Source organism: Oncorhynchus nerka, linkage group LG9b (assembly GCF_034236695.1).
Source record: "Oncorhynchus nerka isolate Pitt River linkage group LG9b, Oner_Uvic_2.0, whole genome shotgun sequence".
NCBI lineage: Eukaryota > Metazoa > Chordata > Actinopteri > Salmoniformes > Salmonidae > Oncorhynchus > Oncorhynchus nerka.
In genome coordinates this window covers 33,614,797-33,635,993 of record NC_088424.1, presented here as the reverse complement: position 1 = coordinate 33,635,993, position 21,197 = coordinate 33,614,797, and the positions used below count along the sequence as shown (strand labels likewise).

Genomic DNA, 21,197 nt, shown 5'->3' with positions numbered 1-21,197 from the left:
AAATAAGCTTTGCAGTTTCATGGTCATTTTCCTAAGAGTCAAGATTACAATCTGTTAGCAAAAATGCAAATGTTCTGAAAAATCTATTAACAATAAAAGAAAATGACCATTTCAAAAAGTCCACCAGACACTCGACAGGGGAGATTACATTGGAGAAAACAAGATATGAAACCAATAACATCGTCACGATAACTCATCCATAAAGAGAGTGTTCTCCTTTCATCCCAAAAAGACACCAGAGGAAGAGGAGTGAGTTGGGAACAAGTAATGACAGAACAGAAGCTTTCTGTCTCAGAATACATTCATATTCTATACAAAATTCATGCTCAACATTAGAGGTAAATTCTTCCTGTTTTTAGGGCAGAATGTTCCTCTCAGTTATACAGATGAAATGTCATGCTCATACGTTTGTAGAACTACAGAACTGTTATATAGCCCAATTTAGCACATCCACACCTCCACTTCAATTACTACAAAGTCCACTTCATTATGTGTGTTAGTTAGACTATCCTGATCATAGATCAGACAGTGTATGTTAAGCACCTTTAACTGTATGATCAAAGCATGAAGCACTCAGAGAGGAGACACTACTAACCAAGTCCACAGCGCAGTCAGTCCCAGAGAGGTCCAAATGAACCAGGCAATTCGTCTGGGCTAGGAACAGGTACATGTTCTGGAGAGTGATAAACAGAGAGACAGTCAGTGTGTTTGTGTATGTTGCATGTGTGTACTGTACATGCAGAGTTTATGTGTGGTCTCACCGTAGCGTCCTCCCCAGACAGAATCCCAGGGTTCTTACTCAGGTCCAGGTGAAGCAGAGAGTTGGTGTAGTCATCACTGGAGCAGAGGGCCTGGGAGAGAGACACCACACCTGAGAGACAAATTCATTCATTAAGAAATATTCTGTTGACATAGAGAAAATACAGAAACTGCAGCAGGGGACGGAAAGAGTCACAGATTAGCACTATTAACCAGAGCCAACCACTAATCACATAAAACCCTCCATCTGAAACCAAATCAACACTATTAACCAGAGCCAACCACTAATCACATAAAACCCTCCATCTGAAACCAAATCAGCACTATTAACCAGAGCCAACCACTAATCACATAAAACCCTCCATCTGAAACCAAATCAGCACTATTAACCAGAGCCAACCACTAATCACATAAAACCCTCCATCTGAAACCAAATCAGCACTATTAACCAGAGCCAACCACTAATCACATAAAACCCTCCATCTGAAACCAAATCAGCACTATTAACCAGACAACTATCAGAGCCATCCACTAATCACATAAAACCCTCATCTGAAACCAAATCAGCACTATTAACCAGAGCCAACCACTAATCACAAAAACCCTCCATCTGAAACCAAATCAGCACTATTAACCAGAGCCAACCACTAATCACATAAAACCCTCCATCAAATCAGCACTATTAACCAGAAACCACAATACATCCAAATCTAATTAACCCAGAGCCAACCACTAATCACATAAAACCCTCCATCTGAAACCAAATCAGCACTATTAACCAGAGCCAACCACTAATCACATAAAACCCTCCATCTGAAACCAAATCAGCACTATTAACCAGAGCCAACCACTAATCACATAAAACCCTCCATCTGAAACCAAATCAGCACTATTAACCAGAGCCAACCACTAATCACATAAAACCCTCCATCTGAAACCAAATCAGCACTATTAACCAGAGCCAACCACTAATCACATAAAACCCTCCATCTGAAACCAAATCAGCACTATTAACCAGAGCCAACCACTAATCACATAAAACCCTCCATCTGAAACCAAATCAGCACTATTAACCAGAGCCAACCACTAATCACATAAAACCCTCCATCTGAAACCAAATCAGCACTATTAACCCAGAGCCAACCACTAATCACATAAAACCCTCCATCTGAAACCAAATCAGCACTATTAACCAGAGCCAACCACTAATCACATAAAACCCTCCATCTGAAACCAAATCAGCACTATTAACCCAGAGCCAACCACTAATCACATAAAACCCTCCATCTGAAACCAAATCAGCACTATTAACCAGAGCCAACCACTAATCAAATCTGTTAAAATCCCTCCATCTAAACCAAATCAGCACTATTAACCAGAGCCAACCACTAATCACATAAAACCCTCCATCTGAAACCAAATCAGCACTATTAACCAGAGCCAACCACTAATCACATAAAACCCTCCATCTGAAACCAAATCAGCACTATTAACCAGAGCCAACCACTAATCACATAAAACCCTCCATCTGAAACCAAATCAGCACTATTAACCAGAGCCAACCACTAATTGTAAAACATAAAACTTTGCATTAGAGCAGCAAATTAAAATTCATTGCAGAGAATACAGTTTCTTCGTAAGAGAAACAACATAGTAAGAGAAGGTTTAGTAAGCAAGTGAACTCAAAACATCCTAATTTCTACCAAACTGTTAGTAACTAAGCCCTGTGCTCTACCAAACTGTTAGTAACCCCTGTGCTCTCTGTTAGTAACCAAAACTGTTAGTAACTAAGTGTAGTAACTTAGCCCTACCAAACTGTGCTTGCCCTGTACCAAACTGTTAGTAACTAGCCCTGTGCTCTAAAACTGTGTTCTCTACCAAACTGTTAGTAACTTAGCCCTGTGCTCTACCAAACTGTTAGTAACTTGCCCTGTGCTCTACCAAACTGTTAGTAACTAAGCCCTGTGCTCTACCAAACTGTTAGTAAACTAAAACTGTTAGTAGCCCTGTGCTCTACCAAACTGTTAGTAACTGCTCCACCAAACTGTTAGTAACTTAGCCCTGTGCTCTACCAAAATGTTAGTAACTAACTTGCCCTTCTACCAAATTGTTAGTAACTTATCCCTGTGCTCTACCAAACTGTTAGTAACTTGCCCTGTGTTCTACCAAACTGCTTAGCCTGTGCTCTACCAAACTGTTAGTAAAACTGTTAGCCCTGTGTTCTACCAAACTGTTAGTAACTTACTTATCCCTGTGCTCTACCAAACTGTTAGTAACTTACTTAGCCCTGTGCTCTAAAACTGTTAGTAACTTAGCCCTGTGCTCTACCAAACTGTTAGTGTGCTCTACCAAACTGTTAGTAACTTAGCCCTGTGCTCTACCAAACTGTTAGTAACTTAGCCCTGTGCTCTACCAAACTGTTAGTAACTTAGCCCTGTGCTCTACCAAACTGTTAGTAACTTAGCCCTGTGCTCTACCAAACTGTTAGTAACTTAGCCCTGTGCTCTACCAAACTGTTAGTAACTTAGCCCTGTGCTCTACCAAAATGTTAGTAACTTGCCCTGTGCTCTACCAAACTGTTAGTAACTTGCCCTGTGCTCTACCAAACTGTTAGTAACTTATCCCTGTGCTCTACCAAACTGTTAGTAACTTGCCCTGTGTTCTACCAAACTGTTAGTAACTTGCCCTGTGCTCTACCAAACTGTTAGTAACTTGCCCTGTGTTCTATCAAACTGTTAGTAACTTACTTATCCCTGTGCTCTACCAAACTGTTAGTAACTTAGCCCTGTGCTCTACCAAACTGTTAGTAATGAACCACATACAGTGGCAGAACTAACTCTGCTCTACCAAACTGTTAGTAATGAACCACATACAGTGGCAGAACTAACTCTGCTCTACCAAACTGTTAGTAATGAACCACATACAGTGGCAGAACTAACTGTGCTCTACCAAACTACTGCCACCATATAGTAGATTATGTTAATCCCAAATTCGCCCAGATTAAAGAGGAAATTAGCAGACAGCAGACAGGCATGTTGCATTGTGCTGTGCTCAGGAGGCAATCCTTCTCCTGTAAATCGATCTAGTTTCAACGTTTATTTATCACGTGCACAGTGTAAAATAGTACAGTGAAATGTTTTCTTGCAAACTCTTTCCCAACAATGCAGTTATCACTATCAAGTTGAGTAAATATATAAAGTCAGCAAAAACGTCCCTTTTTCAGGACCCTGTCTTTCATAGATACATTATTTGGATTAACAGATCTTCATTGTAAAGGGTTTAAACACTGTTTCCCATGCTTGTTCTATGAACCATAAACAATTAATAAACATGCACCTATGGAACGGTAGATAAGACACTAACCGCGTTCACACAGTAGGCAATTAACATCATGGTTATGAAAACTTAGAACACTAAAGAGGCCTTTCTACTGACTCTGAAAAACACCAAAAGAAAGATGCCCATGGTCCCTGCTCATCTGTGTGAACGTGCCTTAGGCATGCTGCAAGGAGGCATGAGGACTGCAGATGTGGCCAGGGCAATAAATTGCAATGTCCGTACCGTGAGATGCCTAAGACAGCGCTACAGGGAGACAGGACGGACAGATGATCGTCCTCGCAGTGGTAGACCACGTGTAACAACACCTGCACAGGATCAGTACATCCAGACTTCACACCTGCGGTACAGGTACAGGATGGCAACAACAACTTCCAGAGTTACACCAGGAACGCACAATCCCTCCATCAATGCTCAGACTGTCCGCAATAGGCTGAGAGAGGTTGGACTGAGGGCTTGTAGGCCTGTTGTAAGGCAGGTCCTCACCAGACATTACTGGCAACAACGTGGCCAATGGGCACAAACCCACCGTCGCTGGACCAGACAGGACTGGCAAAAAGTGCTCTTCACTAACGAGTCGCGGTTTTGTCTCACCTGGGGTGATGGTCGGATTCGCGTTTATCGTCGAAGGAATGAGCGTTACACCGAGGCCTGTACTCTGGAGCGGGATCGATTTGGAGGTGGAGGGTCCGTCATGGTCTGGGGCAGTGTGTCACAGCATCATCGAACTGAGCTTGTTGTCATTGCAGGCAATCTCAACGCTGTGCGTTACAGGAAACATATCCTCCTCCCTCATGTGGTACCCTTCCAGCAGGCTCATCCTGACATGACCCTCCAGCATGACAATGCCACCAGCCATACTGCTCGTTCTGTGCATGATTTCCTGTAAGACAGGAATGTCAGTGTTCTGCCATGGCCAGCAAAGAGCCAGGATCTCAATCCCATTGAGCACGTCTGGGACCTGTTGGATCGGAGGGTGAGGGCTAGGGCTAGGGCCATTCCCCCAGAAATGCCCGGGAACTTGCATGTGCCTTGGTGGAAGAGTGGGGTAATATTTCACAGCAAGAATTGGCAAATTTGGTGAAGTCCTTGAGGAGGAGATGCACTGCACTACCTAATGCAGCTGGTGGCCACATCAGATACTGGCTTGTTCAGGGACACATTATTCAATTTATGTTAGTCACATGTCTGTGGAACATGTTCAGTTTATGCCTCAGTTGTTGAATCTTGTTATGTTCATACAAATATTTACACATGTTAAGTTTGCTGAAAATAAATGCAGTTGACAGTGAGAGAAGGTTTCTTTTTTTGCTGAGTACATATATAACTAGATTTGAATCATAAATGTGACAAACACAAGAGAACATAAACCTTAGGACCCTGAATGGCTCAAGAGTCCCATGAGTAGGGCCCAGTGTCTTTTTTTCCTCCTGAAAACTCCAGGCCCTATATGAGGTCATGAGGTTCCGAGAGCAGTGGAGCGGTGACCACCACATGTGGCCCAGGGGACAGAGGGAGGACAGAGGGATGAACACACCCTTAGAGGAGAGGGACGTCTTGGAGAGGTTGAGCAGACGAAGGCCTTTGTTGAGGCGACACACCAGTTGGATGAGGTTTGACACTCCTGGAGAGAAACACATATGGGAGTAAGTTGTCAGAGTGAAAGAAACACACACACACACACACACACACAGATCAGAGAAAATCCACACACAAACACACCCTTGTCAACACCATACACTACCGGTGTAGTGTACATTGTAGAATAATAGTGAAGACATCAAAAATATGAAATAACACATATGGAATCATGTAGTAACCAAACAAGTGTAAAACAAATTGAAATATATTTTACATTTGAGATGCTTCAAAGTAGTGACCCTTTGCCTTGATGACAGCTTTGCCCACTCTTGGCGTTCCCTCAAACAGCTTCATGAGGTAGTCACCTGGAATGCATTTCAATTAACAGGTGTGCCTTCTTAAAAGTTCGTTTGTGGAATTTCTGTCCTTCTTAATGCGTTTGAGCCAATCAGTTGTGTTGTGTCAAGGTAGGGGTGGTATACAGAAGATAGCCTTATTTGGTAAAATACCAAGTCCATATTATGACAAGAACAGCTCAAATAAGCAAAGAGAAATGACAGTTCATCATTACTTTAAGTCATGAAATTCAGTCAGTCCGGAAAATGTCAAGAACTTTGAAAGTTTCTTCAAGTGCAGTCTCAAAAACCACCAGGCGCAATGATGAAACTGGCTCTCATGAGGACCGCCACAGAAATGGAGGACGCAGAGTTACCTCTGCTGCAGAAGATAAGTTCGTTAGAGTTAACTGCACCTCAGATTGCAGCCCAAATAAATGCTTCACTGTCACGTTCTGACCTTTATTTCCTTTGTTTTGTCATTATTTAGTATGATCAGGGCGTGAGTTGGGGTGGGCAGTCTATGTTTGTTTTTCTATGATTTTGGGATTTCTATGTTTCGGCCTAGTATGGTTCTCAATCAGAGGCAGGTGTCATTAGTTGTCTCTGGGTAGCCTGGGTTTCACTGTTTGTTAGTGGGTGGTTGTTTCCCGTTTTCTGTACCAGATAGGACTGTTTCGGTTTTGCCACGTTGGTTATTTTGTATTTGAAGTGTTCAGTTTGTATTTATTATTAAATAAGATGGACACTCACGACGCTGCGCTTTGGTCCTCTCCTTCCCAGGAAGAAAGCCGTTACATTCACAGAGTTCAAGTAACAGACACATCTCAACATCAACTGTTCAGAGGAGACTGTGTGAATCAGGCATTCATGGTCAAGTTGCTGCAAAGACCACTACTAAAGGACACCAATATTAAGAAGAGACTTGTTAGGCCCAAGAAACACAAGCAATGGAGATTAGACCGGTGGAAATGTGTCCTTTGGTCTGGAGTCCAAATGGGAGATTGTTGGTTCCAACCCCCGTGTCTTTGTGAGATGCGGTGAAGGTGAACGGATGATCTCTGCATGTGTATTTCCCACCATAAAGCATGGAGGAGGTTGTGTTATGGTGTGGGGGTGTCTTGCTGGTGACACTGTCTGTGATTTATTTAGAATTCAAGGCACACTTAACCAGCATGGCTACCACAGCATTCTGCAGCAATACGACATCCCATCTGGTTTGGGCTTAGTGGGACTATCATTTGTTTTTGAACCGGACAATGAACCACACACCTCCAGACTGTGTAAGGGCTATTTTACCAAAAAGGAGAGTGATGGAGTGCTGCATCAGATGACCTGGTCGCCACAATCCCGCAACCTCAACCAAATTGAGATGATTTGGGATGAGCCTATTTATTGCCTATCCTTACTTCATTTGCACATACTGTACAGATTTTTCTATTGTGTTATTGACTGTACGTTTGTTTATCCCATGTGTTGTTGTTTTTGTCGCACCGCTTTGTTTTATCTTGGCCAGGACGCAGTTGTAAATGAGAACTGGTTCTCAACTGGCCTACCTGGTTAAATAAAGGTGAAATAAAAAATAAAATAAATAAAAGCGTGAAGGAAAAGCAGCCAAGAAGTGCTCAGCATATGTGGGAACTCCTTCAAGACTGTTGGAAAAGCATTCCAGGTGATGCTGGTTGAGAGAATGCCAAGAGTGTGCAAAGCTGTCATCAAGGCAAAGGGTAGCTACTTTGAAGAATCTTGTAAAACACTTTCTTGGTTACTACATGATTCCTTCATGTGTTATTTCATAGTTTTAAAGTCTTCACTATTATTCTACAATGTAGAAAATAGTAAAAATAAAATCAAAACCCTTGAATGAGTAGGTGATCTAAAACTTTGATTGGTAGTGTGTACATGGTCAGCAAAATCAACACATATGTGCATAATCTACGCACACAAAAAGCTAATCTAGTACACGGCGTCTACAGGCACACAGTGATGTGAGTGGGAGTGACATGTGTCAGAAAAGCACATTCTGATGTACTAATGAGAGTTCTTGGCACGCAGACAACCCTGACTCACAGAGGACACACACACATACACACACTCTCTCTCTCTCTCTCTCTCTCTCTCTGCAGAGTAAACAACAAACACTGAGAAAGATGCACCCAGACTGACATTCACACACATTACTGATGCTGAAAAAGAGTGAATGAGTAACAGAGTGTCTCTGAGGCTCCTGTACCTTGGTTGTCCAGGGGGTTGTGGGCCAGGTTGAGTGAGTGGATCACAGAGGCAGGGTTTTCAGACAGAGCTGTCGCCATTTTCTGAGGGAAATCTCTAAAATAGTCCATATAGAAAGAAGATTAAATATTGTTTTGATGCTTGCTGTGATACATTATACATCAGAGTATGTCTGAGTCATGGTAGAGAAACATCTAAAGTCAGGAGTGAAGTCAGAATGGCAAGACAAGAATAAGACAGATAAAAGAGGAGATGAAAGAGAGAAATGACATTTCAGGAGGATGGGAGGAGTCTCACAATTTGAGGCCAGCGTTCTCCAGAGTGAGTTCTTCCAGACTGCTGGACTTACTGACGGTGTGAAGGACCTGCTCCACCACCTCTGACCCCTGGGGTGACACAGAGAGAGACTGTTACATGAACAGGCCCAGCTCCTGTTCTAACCAACTAGGAAAGAATGAAAACCTGGTAGCCTTGTCTAAACACAGACTGCATATCACATGCAATCAGTAATGTAGAGTGGATAGTTACAATGCGCATGTCTTTGCAGTAGAGTTTGGTGAACCAAGTGTTGTACGCCATGGAAGCAACCATCACCGCCAGGTCCCTGAAATAGACACACACACACACACACACACACACACACAATTTCAGCCTTAGATTTTTAAAAATGAAATAATATATTCCTACAGCCAAACCAAAAAAATGATCCAGCAAAACAATTCATCAGAGAGGGATGGATTGAGAAATGATGTATGATTCTGCAGCACACTCTCCCTGTTGGGGTGGTGGGAAAGAGCGAGATAGATCTAAACTGATAGCGAAGGAAGGAGAGAGGGCAGAGAGGAGGATCGATGGGTTGACTGAGGGAGGCCAGGTCAGTGGATTACTCAGTGTGAGGTTTCACAGAGCCATGTTTTGATCCTAGCCAACGGCCTAAAACCGTTTTATCCTGCCCAACACACCATGTGTCCAGTAGGAAGGAGAGACAGGGGGATGCAGGGAGATAGACAGACAGGGGGACAGAGGGAGAGAGAGACAAGGTGACGGAGGGAAAGTGAGAGAGACAGAGGGAAAGAGGGGGAGAGAGAGACAGAGGGACAGAAGGAGAGAGACACAGGGACGAAGGGAGAGAGACAGGGAGGGAGACGGGGAAAGAGGGAGAGAGACAGGGAGAGAGACGGGGCGAGAGACAGGGGTACGGAGGGCGAGAGACAGTTGGACGGAGGGCGAGACAGGGGTACGGAGGGCGAGAGACAGGGGTACGGAGGGCGAGAGACAGTTGGACGGAGGGCGAGAGACAGGGGGATGGAATGAAAGAGGCTGAGAGTGAGAGAGAGAAAGTGGCAGAGAGAGGAAGCAGCAAACAGAGACCAACAGAGAGAAAGTGCAACAGATTACGAGAGATAGAGCTCTTAAAGGGGAATGCACTCAATTACATTAGGGCCCAGTCCAGTGTATGGCTGAGGGCTGTGTTCTCAATTCACATGCCATCATGGAGAGGACTTCCCTCTGGCTGGCCAAATGATGTGTGTGGTATGCGTGTGTGTACACTCCACAACCTCTCCCAGTGCTCCCCACCAGCCAACAGCAGAACCATCTTACCCTTGGTTACTGGCACGATTTCCCTGAATCAAACAATTCCATTAAAGGGTGAGCTTCTCTTCTAGTCCATGTCTATGAGCTCTATCTATCCCCTTGGGGCCTGTAGGGCACGAGAGCATGACAGACTGCCAGCTATAATCCAGAGACACACACACACACAGGAACCAGGTTTAGCTCGCTGTGGGGGTGAAGTTTGAACCCCCTGGGTTATTCCTGCAGGGCCAGACAGGCAGCAGAGAGAGAAAGGTGTACACAGGAAGAATGAAATGAAATACAGTAGAAGAGTAGAGCAGTCAGCAGACAAAGCATGGTGTCGGAGGCTGTAACTGTAGAAGGCAGAAATCAGAAGACATTGGGGGAATGTGAAATGACAGCCCAGAGTGATGCACCACAAATGCCTCCTGGTAGGGAGACAGGGAAGTCGGACAGTCAGAGGGTCAGCCTACAGGACGTGCTGGAACTAGAGTACCTGACACTCACTTCATAGGACTACAGTCAAGTCTCAAATCACCTGCACATTATTCTCATGTCATATTCACATCTCAGAAAAGTTGGTGTATTTGTTATGCTGCCAAAGCAGCTGCTGCTCTTCGTGGGGTCCAGCAAAATGAAGGCAGTTTATACAATTTTAAAGACATTACAATACATTCACAACACAATGTGTGCCCTCAGGCCCCTACTCCACCACTACCACATATCTACAGTAATAAATCCATGTGTATGTATAGTGTGTACGTTATCGTGTGTGTGTGTGTGTGTGTGTGTGTGTGTGTGTATGTGTGTGTGTTGCTTCACAATCCCCGCTGTTCCATAAGTTAAAAAAAAAGTTTTTTAAATGTAATTTTATTGCTTGCGTCAGTTACCTGATGTTAGAACAGAACAGGTGGTGTACCTGCTGTCCAGGGTTACAGAACCTTACAGGTGGTGTACCTGCTGTCCAGGGTTACAGGACCTTACAGGTGGTGTACCTGCTGTCCAGGGTTACAGAACCTTACAGGTGGTGTACCTGCTGTCCAGGGTTACAGAACCTTACAGGTGGTGTACATGCTGTCCAGGGTTACAGAACCTTACAGGTGGTGTACCTGCTGTCCAGGGTTACAGGGTGGTGTACCTGCTGTCCAGGGTTACAGAACCTTACAGGTGGTGTACATGCTGTCCAGGGTTACAGGACCTTACAGGTGGTGTACCTGCTGTCCAGGGTTACAGAACCTTACAGGTGGTGTACCTGCTGTCAAGGGTTACAGAACAGGTGGTGAACCTGCTGTCCAGGGTTAGGGTTATAGAACAGGTGGTGTAGCTGCTGTCCAGGGTTACAGAACATTACAGGTGGTGTACCTGCTGTCCAGGGTTACAGAACATTACAGGTGGTGTACCTGCTGTCCAGGGTTACAGAACATTACAGGTGTTGTTCCTGCTATCCCAGGTTACAGAACAGGTGGTGTACCTGCTGTCCAGGGTTACAGAACAGAACAAGTGGTGTACCTGCTGTCCAGGTGGCTGAAGTCCAACAGGTTGAACTCCCTGTTGTCTTGAGAGTGATAGATGGTGTCCACATCCTGAGCGAGAGAGAGAGAAGCAGGTTACAAATGCTGTATGATGATGCCAGCGACACCATAATACAACTCCATTAACTTCTTGGTGACAGGGGGCAGTATTTTCACGTCTGGATGAAACGCATGCCCAAATTCAACTGCCTGCTACTCATCCCCAGAATATAAGATATGCATATCATTAGTAGATTTGGATAGAAAACACTCTGAAGTTTCATGTCTGTGAGTATAACAGAACTTATGTAGCAGGAGAAACCCTGAGGAAAAAAACTATTTTCAATGGGTTTTCATTGGGAATCTAGATTTCTAAGGGTCCTTCTTGCAGTTCCTACCACTTCCACTGGATGTCACCAGTCTTTAGAAATTGGTTGAGGTTTTTCCTTTGTGTAATGAAGAAGTAGCCCTGTTCAAAACGAGGGTCACTTCAAGTGTACTGTTTGTTTGAGGCGCGTGACCAGGAAGGTAGCGTCAGTTTGTTTTCTTCCTGTATTGAACACAGACCATCCTGTCTTCAATTTTATCGATTATTTACATTAAAAAATACCTAAAGTTGTATTACAAAAGTAGTTTGAAATGTTTTGGCAAAGTTTACAGGTAACATTTGAGATATTTTGTAGTCACGTTGCGCAAGTTGGAACCGGTGTTTTTCTGGATCAAACGCGCCATATAAATGGATATTTTAGATATTTTAGATAATAAATGGATATTTTAGATATATATCGACGGAATTAATCGAACAAAAGGACCATTTGTGATGTTTATGGGACATATTGGAGTGCCAACAGAAGAAGCTCATCAAAGGTAAGGCATGATTTATATTTTTATTTCTGCGTTTTGTGTCTCGCCTGCAGGGTTGAAATATGTTTTCTCTCTTTTGTTGACGGAGGTGCTATCCTCAGATAATAGAATCGTTTGCTTTCGCCGAAAAGCCTTTTTGAAATCTGACATGTTGGCTGGATTCACAACACGTGTAGCTTTAATTTGGTATCTTACATGTGTGATTTCATGAAAGGTTGATTTTTATAGTAATTTATTTGAATTTGGCGCTCTGCATTTTCTCTGGCTTTTGGCCAGGTGTGACGCTAGCCCACATATCCCAGAGAGGTTAATTGAGTACTACATCCGGTGGATGTAGTGTGGATGTAGTGTGGATGTGGTGCAGAGTGGTATTCTATTTTTCTTTTTTTTTCTTCAAAATTTTCCCCCTTTTTTCCCCCAATTTCATGATTACGATCTTGTCTTATCGCTGCAAGCCGCGCTTCTTAACACCTGCTCGCTTACTGTAACCCGGAAGCCAGCTGCACCAATGTGTCAGATGAATCGCTGTTCAACTGACGACCGAAGTCAGCCTGCAGGCGCCCGGCCCACCACAAGGAGTCTCTAGAGCGTGATGAACCAAGCAAAGCCCCCCCGGCCAAACCCTCCCCAAACCCGGACGATGCTGGGCCAATTGTGCGCCGCCATATGAGACTCGCAGTCACTTCCGGTTGTGACACAGCCTGGGATCGAACCCAAGGCTATAGTGACGCCGCAACACTGCGATGCCTTAGAACACTGCGCCACTTGGGAGGCCCACAGAGTGGTATTCTCACCCACTGCACTTCGTCCTTACAGCCGATGCCATTATAGTCACACAGAGCTGCGTAGGTCTCAGAGAAACCGCCTGAGAGAGCGAAAGTGAGGAGAGGAAAAGGAGAAGGGGCAAGAGATGAAAGAGAAACAGAGCAAGAGGGGGGGGGGGGAGTAAATATTGAGGTGAGATTAAAGACAACATCATGAAAGAACTTCAGTTAAAATAGATTAAAATCATAACTGATCAGATACAGCCATAGATTCATTAATTCATGAATGAATACAATTATGCTCTAGGTGAATTTAAAAAGTGTCACTGACTGAACAGATTGAGTGAGTGAGTGACTGAGTGAGTGAGTGACTGACAGAGTGATGACTCTGACTGATTGACTGAGTAGGCGGCTCACCACAGGTTTTCTGAGTCTCTACAGATGATTCAGAGTTTGGTGAAAACTTTTGGACTCCATCAGAGACGTCCCCCTCTGTTCGACAGATGGCCGGACTGAAAGAGAGAAAGAGAGTTGAGGGAGAGAAGAAAAAGAAAGATATTAACTCAGTCAGTGAAAATATGGATATAGTACTTATTACGCATGTGACGCATGTGACGCGACTGTACTACTACATTAAATGCACAGTATCCTTAACCAAGTTGTATAGTAGATCCAACCCTATTGTCTGGTGTTATCTCTGACCCTAATCCTCCTTAGTTCAATAACCCTAACTAACCTTGAATCCATTACTTTAACTTACTCTAGCTCCTTTAACTACAGTTTCTCTGGATCCTGTTAAATGATCTGATCTGCTGGAAAACAGTAATTTTGGAAGATGATATACTGTGCTGTGGATGAGCCTCTCAGAGGTCAATATCCAGAACGAAGCCAATCGCTTTTTGTGACCAACTTTGTATTGTTACAAAAAAAATGTTTTTGAGGGGTTCAGAACACACACAGGCAATAGCATTCAATAAGTACATACATAAAGAAACTAAAAACAGTAGGAAAATAAAATAAGCATTATTTGTCCTAACTGTCCCATCTCCCCTCTCCCAATCTCAGCAGGTGCAACCCATTCCTATTCCTCCCTCTCTCCACACCTCGGGCTCATGTTGTGGAAATATCTATGTATAAAACAAAACATCGTAGGTAACTCATCTTATGTTTATTTAATTGTTTGTGGGACCACGGCACACATGAATAGAATCAGCCTGCATAGAGTACATCGATATTCTATACTGATATTCAAAATACAATTTATAAATTCAATCACACAAGCTATAGAGGGCTCTATTGAAAGAATGTCAAGGAAGATTTGTAGCCATTGAGTTATGCTGAACGTATGTGGAGGCTTCCATCTGGTCACTAATACTATTTTTGTCGCAGTCAGTCCAGACAACCATACTAGTTTCTGGGGTACTGTGAGAGTCAGTGAAGAGTCATCATTCAACAATAATATAATGTAGAGATGGAGAATGGCAGCACCAACTATGCTCGACAAAGACCTGGCCTGGCAACCTGTGACCAGGAGGTCTTCACACTGGGGCAGTCAGACATCATGTGACCAGGTCTTCACACTGGGGCAGTCAGACATCATGTGACCAGGTCTTCACACTGGGGCAGTCAGACATCATGTGACCAGGTCTTCACACTGGGGCAGTCAGACATCATGTGACCAGGAGGTCTTCACACTGGGGCAGTCCCACATCATGTGACCAGGAGGTCTTCACACTGGGGCAGTCCCACATCATGTGACCAGGAGGTCTTCACACTGGGGCAGTCAGACATCATGTGACCAGGAGGTCTTCACACAGGACATCATGTGACCAGGTCTTCACACTGGGGCAGTCTCACATCATGTGACCAGGAGGTCTTCACACTGGGGCAGTCAGACATCATGTGACCAGGTCTTCACACTGGGGCAGTCTCACATCATGTGACCAGGAGGTCTTCACACTGGGGCAGTCCCACATCATGTGACCAGGAGGTCTTCACACTGGGGCAGTCAGACATCATGTGACGAGTAGGTCTTCACACTGGGGCAGTCAGACATCATGTGACCAGGAGGTCTTCACACTGGGGCAGTCAGACATCATGTGACCAGGAGGTCTTCACACTGGGGCAGTCTCACATCATGTGACCAGGAGGTCTTCACACTGGGGCAGTCCCACATCATGTGACCAGGAGGTCTTCACACTGGGGCAGTCAGACATCATGTGACCAGGTCTTCACACTGGGGCAGTCTCACATCATGTGACCAGGAGGTCTTCACACTGGGGCAGTCAGACATCATGTGACCAGGTCTTCACACTGGGGCAGTCAGACATCATGTGACCAGGAGGTCTTCACACTGGGGCAGTCAGACATCATGTGACCAGGTCTTCACACTGGGGCAGTCCCACATCATGTGACCAGGAGGTCTTCACACTGGGGCAGTCAGACATCATGTGACCAGGTCTTCACATTGGGGCAGTCAGACATCATGTGACCAGGAGGTCTTCACACTGGGGCAGTCAGACATCATGTGACCAGGAGGTCTTCACACTGGGGCAGTCAGACATCATGTGACCAGGAGGTCTTCACACTGGGGCAGTCAGACATCATGTGACCAGGAGGTCTTCACACTGGGGCAGTCAGACATCATGTGACCAGGAGGTCTTCACACTGGGGCAGTCAGACATCATGTGACCAGGTCTTCACACTGGGGCAGTCAGACATCATGTGACCAGGTCTTCACACTGGGGCAGTCAGACATCATGTGACCAGGAGGTCTTCACACTGGGGCAGTCAGACATCATGTGACCAGGTCTTCACACTGGGGCAGTCAGACATCATGTGACCAGGAGGTCTTCACACTGGGGCAGTCAGACATCATGTGACCAGGAGGTCTTCACACTGGGGCAGTCAGACATCATGTGACCAGGAGGTCTTCACACTGGGGCAGTCAGACATCATGTGACCAGGAGGTCTTCACACTGGGGCAGTCAGACATCATGTGACCAGGAGGTCTTCACACTGGGGCAGTCAGACATCATGTGACCAGGAGGTCTTCACACTGGGGCAGTCAGACATCATGTGACCAGGTCTTCACACTGGGGCAGTCTCACATCATGTGACCAGGAGGTCTTCACACTGGGGCAGTCAGACATCATGTGACCATGTCTTCACACTGGGGCAGTCAGACATCATGTGACCAGGAGGTCTTCACACTGGGGCAGTCAGACATCATGTGACCAGGAGGTCTTCACACTGGGGCAGTCAGACATCATGTGACCAGGAGCTCTTCACACTGGGGCAGTCAGACATCATGTGACCAGGAGGTCTTCACACTGGGGCAGTCAGACATCATGTGACCAGGTCTTCACACTGGGGCAGTCAGACATCATGTGACCAGGTCTTCACACTGGGGCAGTCAGACATCATGTGACCAGGAGGTCTTCACACTGGGGCAGTCAGACATCATGTGACCAGGAGGTCTTCACACTGGGGCAGTCAGACATCATGTGACCAGGAGGTCTTCACACTGGGGCAGTCAGACATCATGTGACCAGGAGGTCTTCACACTGGGGCAGTCAGACATCATGTGACCAGGAGGTCTTCACACTGGGGCAGTCAGACATCATGTGACCAGGTCTTCACACTGGGGCAGTCAGACATCATGTGACCAGGAGGTCTTCACACTGGGGCAGTCCCACATCATGTGACCAGGTCTTCACACTGGGGCAGTCAGACATCATGTGACCAGGAGGACTTCACACAGGAGGAGTCTCACATCATGTGACCAGAAGGTCTTCACACCGGGGCAGTCCCACATCATGTCCCACATCACGTTTGCGGAGTCAAATAAAATCGGTGAATTCATTTATAGTGTATTAGTTGATTATTAACATTTCGGAGAACTCTTTTCCAATCTGTATTTTGTTTGTAGTCTTTAACATCTGTATTCCATACCGTAACTATTCACATTGGTTTACAGAGGTCACTCTTCTTACAGACAACATAGCAAGGTCGGTAGTACTAGGGGATACTAAGTCATAAGTAGGACCCTGTTGGGTACTAACTTCTAAACTTGAAATATGAAATATCCTTATGTTACCATATTAGAACTGAGGTATGGAAATCTACCGAGTGCAGAAAGTACATTCTATCAGAACATGTTATTGTTAAATCTCAGGTATCCTATGGGGAGGAGAAGAGTCCCAGTCTGGTTTCAGTCAACAGGTAAGGTAGGACAGCCGTGAGTTGGGGAGGGGTGAAGAATTTGGGTCGAGGTCAGGTCGGATGAAGTGAGAAAGAACAGGCATCACTAAAGTCCTGTCTAGCAACATATGTATTGGCTGTCCAGATGTGCAAGGAGGAGACTCAGCATAGGAGGAAGGTATAAATAGATGTGTTTGTGTAAATATGTTTTTGTCTTATGCAGCTGTGTGACCCAGTTGGTGAATAAACTTAGTTTGAGCTTTACTAGTCATCTGTGAGTTTTACTCTGTTCATTTAGAATCTAACAACCCAGCGTTTCTTCTTTTCAGGTCACATGGTCCAGAAAAACTCTTGGCCCTTGCTATGAGTAATAAAATAAAACAAGCTAGACTTACGCATACATAGAGTTGTTGAATATTCTTGAGAGGGCAAAGTTGACATGGTTCATCATGTGATCAAGGTGGTCTTGTGACTGCAGTCTCAAGGAGTGGGTTGACTTGTCTGTGTCTATTACAACCTGAAAGGGGGAGTCGACATCATTGAGATGAGACTTCAGTGACCAGACACTTAAGCAGAGTAAAGGAAATGATCATTTCAGAAGACAAAAATCAGCATAGCTGAAACAAATTTATCCTGATTAACAAACAACCTTGGGAATATAGTTGTGACTGAAACCTTTGAAGAGTTTTGATAAACAAATACAGTATTCATGGGAAAAGTGAAATGAGGCAGATGGTTGGTTTAGGGAATACAATAGTTTCTCACCTGATGATCTGGATAAGTGTTCATTGCCCGAATCTCCAGGAAGTTGAAAGTAACCTCCATCTGAAATCCGATTGATAGTTATTATAGTGGTCAATATGACCAAATTCTCTTTACTGACATATTATTTTGATAATCTTCCACACAAACATCATCATCCTCACAAGCATCATCATACTCATTATACATTAAAAAACAACACTATTAGTCTATTAAAAGTCAAATGGTGAAATACCTTGGAGGGGACTTTGACAGCAAATAGAAAGAGTCGCCATGTTGCCAGAACCTGAAAAGAAAACAAGATGTATTTAGCTGTCAGCCGGAAAGAAACAGAAATAAAACATCGCAACAAATAAAGCATTAACACCAATAAAGAGGACCAATCATTGTCTGATCGTTCAAACATCACACTACTCTGTCATGTCTAGACATTACTTCCTAGGGTTATTTTTAAAAACATTGTGATGGTGACATTTCATTACTTAACATAGTTATTTTCAAATAGATTTTACTGTCAATGTGTCATAGCTTGAATTGATTTAGGAGTAGGGAGTTGAGGAGACAGGGGGAAAGGAGAAAAGGGCGAAGAGTCCATTTCATCCAGAGCAGGGGATTATCAAATCAAATCATCACTTAGTGGTTGGCGGGAGTGAAAGTGTGCATATATTCAAAGTTCCGTCTGCAGAAGTAATTTATCTCATTCATAATTCAAACTACAAATTAGCATACTCCATCCACGCCTTTATTACACACACCCTGCATCACTCTCTACATCCCTAAGTCTATACTTCTTTGTCCTCTCCTTCCCAGGTTTAAACCCAATTCCAGTCGGTTCTCCTTTTCTTTAACACCTCTCCTCTCTTGCTCCCTGCCATCCCTCCATTTACTTCTCCATCACCATGGAAATATGTTCAGTATTCCATCGGACTATCTTCTTCATCTTCCCATCTCACCAGTCACCTTTCTGTGTATTGTGCCCTCCCTCCCTCCCTCCCTGGCCCCGCCGACCCCCGCTCACTCCCCTTTCTTATTCGCTAGGAGATTTCAATTCTTTTTCTGCTCTGTCGCTTTCAATTCCTCAAGGCCTCTCTGTGCTGAATCGTTAATGGAACCCCACCGCACGACGTAAAGAGAGAGGAGGAGAGAAAGGGGGAGGGAGGGCGAAAGACAGAGAGATGGCGGCACCAGATTTCCCATTAATAAAGTCCTCAGATTGAGCATCTCTTCACCCTATTCTTAGCTAAGTTAGCACGTTGGCAGTGGATCAAGTTGTATCTGATGAGACGGCCAGGCAGCCAGGAAGCAGACCCAGAGGTCTGTCAGAGGAGAGACAGGCAGCCTCACCAAACCCCTTTGAAACAAGGCCTTCTGAGAGCCCTTATTACAGAGATTGTTACTCATGTCAGAATGCTCTGACAAGTGTGGAAAACTCGGTTATATAAACCTGATCAGAGAACAGCGGAGGAGGAGAGAACACTGTGATGATGACTGAACCGCTCAGCGGGAGAGGGACCGGGGGAGAAAAAGAGACAGAGATGCAGATCTCTCATCAAAGCATTTGTCAGACACAAAAGATCAGCGGGTAAACATGGGCATCAATAATGTAGGCCTTATGGTGGGCTTTGATTTGATTGACTGGGAGGTTGAACACAGCCCGCCATGGATTTCGCCTGCTCACATATCATTCAACATCTATTGAGATATCATTATTAAAACAAATCAATGGATTGGTTTTGGTTTTGGTGTTTGTTTAGAAAATATATGTCAATCAAGATCAGGGTAAACATTTTGGGAATAAATTTCAATGTTCCCTCTAAGCTGCGGACGTGTGAGGATACGCACTTCCTTCAATACTGCTGCGCAGAAGAAATGCCATTCCAGAGACTCGAGAACTTCACTGAGTTCCACCCATTAGTTTGCACTATATAGATTGCTTTTTCAAGTGAATGCGCTTTTCAAATCAGTGCAGATCAGAGCGCAGAGTAGCGCGTGTGCACATTTGTTGATATTCTTTGTGAGCCATTAGCCCAGTTATATTTAAGTATAGGACAGCAATGGGGAGAACCTGCTTCCTACAAGAGCACAAAACCTGTAGGCTACATTTCAAGCTGTCTTTGAAAAGCCAGTCAGGTAAAAAGCTTGTCTTAATTAAAGGGGCAATGTTGTATTTTGAGACAGACTTGAATATGCAAATAAGCCAATAGGCGGAGGGGTTTCCTACAATGTCTAATTCTTTGTATGGTAAAAATGAATTTTATTTTGTCAAGTGGTTTCTTGCATCATACAACACAATACAATTTACATTAACTTATTTGGCCCATAGTGTTACAGACCAAGTAAAACAATAATTAATGTCAAGCCCTTCATAACGTAAAAAGGTTTTTAAAAGTCTCATGCAATGTAGGCCTGCATTGAACACCACATATAGGCTACTGTAGGCTATATCATAGAAATCAAAAGCTATTTCACGTGAAAATGTTATGTGATTTGCTCCATTGGTTATGTTGGTAGGCCTACATTATGCTCCAATAGCCACAATAACCTATTGGCTACTGTCTAAAACTGTGTTCACAGTAAATTCTCACAATGTTCAAGTTACCGCTCACAATACTTAAAATTTGCTCAGTGCCCCCCAAAATGAGGGAACATTGATTAGAATGTAATATGAGCATTGGAGAAATAAAAAAACAATTGTAAAAAAACATGTTCCAACAAGACTTTATGAATGACTGCCAATAGAAGGCCATTTGTTGTGACCTATCCACTAAGGCTTGGGATGGAATAGTCACTTCTGATTCTGTGTACATTATTCAAAAAGCAGGATTGCCATTTTCTGACCCAGGTGTGTGGAATTTGCACTTGATTTCGGATCCCCCACACCATACGCCGAATGAACAACTCATTTGTTTCGTACTTTCAAGGTATGCCGAAGTGAAAATCTAGTTTAGTGGACCTAATCAGAGACAGCGGTCAGAGCAGACTTTAGGAAACAACTGTCCAAACGCAACCTTGGAGAGAGGGAAAAGATATCTTTGCCCTACTGCCTGTGAAATCTCATCAGTCCTCTCAGACATATAGAGGATTTTCCTAGCTGCTCTGATATGACCAATCAGAATCCTAATAGCCCAGAGGAGAGGACTTTAACTGAGCTGGATAAGTGCTGTTGGCACCCCTTACCAGGTCCAGCAGTCACCCATAACCCACCTCACCATTGCAGGGCAGAACATCCCTTTATCATCTACAATCTCTAATCTGGGCATTAAACTGAACTCCTC

The 21,197-nt window shown here is 44.3% G+C and overlaps 1 protein-coding gene across 2 annotated transcripts in view; it reads right to left on the bottom strand.

Moving 5' to 3' along the window:
- Nucleotides 1–21,197, bottom strand: part of LOC115114688 (capping protein, Arp2/3 and myosin-I linker protein 3-like) — a 56,347-nt gene that overhangs the window by 22,010 nt on the left and 13,140 nt on the right. For both annotated transcript variants that reach the window (XM_029643140.2, XM_029643141.2), the window contains exons 3-14: nucleotides 18,158–18,208; nucleotides 17,926–17,985; nucleotides 17,556–17,677; nucleotides 13,375–13,469; nucleotides 12,988–13,058; nucleotides 11,328–11,401; nucleotides 8,772–8,847; nucleotides 8,541–8,629; nucleotides 8,245–8,339; nucleotides 5,633–5,719; nucleotides 762–871; nucleotides 596–673 (exon numbers count right to left, since the gene is read on the bottom strand). In XM_029643140.2, coding sequence (XP_029499000.1) covers nucleotides 596–673; nucleotides 762–871; nucleotides 5,633–5,719; nucleotides 8,245–8,339; nucleotides 8,541–8,629; nucleotides 8,772–8,847; nucleotides 11,328–11,401; nucleotides 12,988–13,058; nucleotides 13,375–13,469; nucleotides 17,556–17,677; nucleotides 17,926–17,985; nucleotides 18,158–18,208 — 1,008 coding nt within the window. The remainder of the gene's footprint in view (nucleotides 1–595; nucleotides 674–761; nucleotides 872–5,632; nucleotides 5,720–8,244; nucleotides 8,340–8,540; nucleotides 8,630–8,771; nucleotides 8,848–11,327; nucleotides 11,402–12,987; nucleotides 13,059–13,374; nucleotides 13,470–17,555; nucleotides 17,678–17,925; nucleotides 17,986–18,157; nucleotides 18,209–21,197) is intronic.